Consider the following 1,986-nt stretch of genomic DNA (forward strand, 5'->3'; position numbering starts at 1 on the left):
ATGTATGTCTCATTTGTATTGTTTCTTGCTTCTTGCTGGTCTTGATAATTTTCTTCTGGCTCTGATGGCATATGACAGGTATGTAGCCATCTGTCAGCCCCTGCACTACACCACCATCATGAGGGAGGGGCTGTGTGTGCTGCTGGTGGCTGGATCCTGGGTTCTCTCCTGTGTAATTGCCCTTTTGCACACCCTCCTCTTGGTCCGACTGTCTTTCTGTGCTGACAATGCCATCATCCACTTCTTCTGTGACCTTGCTGCACTCCTGAAGCTGAGCTGTTCAGACACCTCTCTCAATGAGCTGGTCATATTCACCGAGGGAACAATAATTTTGTTTTTGTGTTTTGGTATTATTTTGGGCTCCTATATCCGTATAGGGACCACCATCCTGAGGGCGCCCTCCACTAAGAGACTGTTTAAAGCCTTTTCTACCTGTGGCTCCCATGTCTCTGTGGTGTCTTTATACTACGGTACATCTGCAGGTATTTACATTTCTTCCTCATCATGGGGTTCCAAAGACATAATTGCTTCGGTCATGTACATGGTAGTTACCCCCATGCTGAACCCCTTCATCTACAGCCTGAGGAACAGAGATATCAAACAGGCCTTAGACATGTGTGTCAATAGGGTTAAGTTCTTTAAGCAGCAATCACTAGATCCTCCTGTTGCAGTCAGAGCACAGTGAGACATATCTCCTAAAATTATTGTATGGTTGACATCTGCATATAACTTTCATAGAATATACTTCCTGTCATATGTACAGTGTTTTTAATCTGTCATCTATGTTAAGTTTGCTACTTGGATTATTAATAATTCCTTATTCCAAATCAATATTTTTCACATGCCCATCTCTTATAATATATATCCATAATCTTATGCAAAACATGTTGCATGATTATAACTGTGTTTTTGTCTCATTCTGTTTTGAAATATGTAACTTTTGCTTATGCATTTTTAAAAATTTTATGTTATCAAATAGCCACTTATTAAGGATCATGATCTGCTCCTGGTAATCTTCCCTTTTTATTACCTGATTATTTTAATGCTGCCTTTTGTTGGCTTCTGGCTGATTGTGCACATCTCTTCCTAATGTTGGCTGACTGCCATCAGGCATGATAAGAATAATTACACTATGAAAATTGGTATGTCCTACAAAGCAAGGATGTTGGAGAAAGAGACTTTTAGGAATGCATTTAAGAGCACACCACTAGTTTTATAATTAGGAAGAGTTTCTAGCAATGGGTCTTACCTTAATACCTCATCTACTTCTGATATTAATATAAATATGTTATATCTATATAGAAGTAGAAACATATACAGATAGACAAACAGCTAGATATATAGATACTACTATAGCATAGAATAGTAAAGTATAGTATAGTATTGTATGGTATGGTATGGTATTGTTAAGGTATGGTATGGTATGGCATGGCATAGTATAGTATAGTGTAGTGCAGTGTTGTGTGGTGTGCTATGGCATGGTACAGTGTAGTATAGTGTATTGTAGCATAGCATAGCACAGCATAACGTAGTGTAAGGTAGCATAGTAAGTATGGTATAGTATAGTCAGGATGCAGCTTTCTCCTTGTTGGTGTTTAAATGGTATTTCTTTTCCATCAATTTAAACATTTCTTTGTCCTTATATCTGTGAGGTGTGCATTGTTCAATATGTAATGCTGGATATTGTTCATTTTATGTAAAACAACAATTATTATATTTCTGGATATACTGTTTATGGACTTCTAATATAATTATAATACATTAGAATTTATATTTTCCTTATTACTATATTTTCCATTTGATTCATCTGTTTCACATATACCCCTCTTTTTTTAAAAAAATATATTTTATTGATTTTTTACAGAGAAGAAGGGAGAGAGATAGAGAGTTAGAAACATCGATGAGAGAGAAACATCGATCAGCTGCCTCCTGCACATCTCCTACTGGGGATGTGCCCGCAACCCAGGTACATGCCCTTGACCGGAA

The 1,986-nt window shown here is 37.2% G+C and overlaps 1 protein-coding gene across 1 annotated transcript; it reads left to right on the forward strand.

Moving 5' to 3' along the window:
- The first annotated feature begins 4 nt into the window (after positions 1-4).
- LOC102753981 (olfactory receptor 1J4) lies at positions 5-685 on the forward strand. Its single transcript, XM_006766124.1, has one exon. The coding sequence runs from the start codon at positions 5-7 to the stop codon at positions 683-685; it is 681 nt and encodes a 226-aa protein (XP_006766187.1).
- Positions 686-1,986: the final 1,301 nt, after the last annotated feature.

The sequence above is a fragment of the Myotis davidii genome, unplaced genomic scaffold (genome assembly GCF_000327345.1).
Source record: "Myotis davidii unplaced genomic scaffold, ASM32734v1 scaffold1082, whole genome shotgun sequence".
Taxonomy (NCBI): Eukaryota; Metazoa; Chordata; class Mammalia; order Chiroptera; family Vespertilionidae; genus Myotis; species Myotis davidii.

Bases quoted from the DNA above. Each gene is read 5' to 3' on its own strand.
- LOC102753981 (XM_006766124.1), top strand. From the start codon at position 5: ATGTCTCATTTGTATTGTTTCTTGCTTCTTGCTGGTCTTGATAATTTT.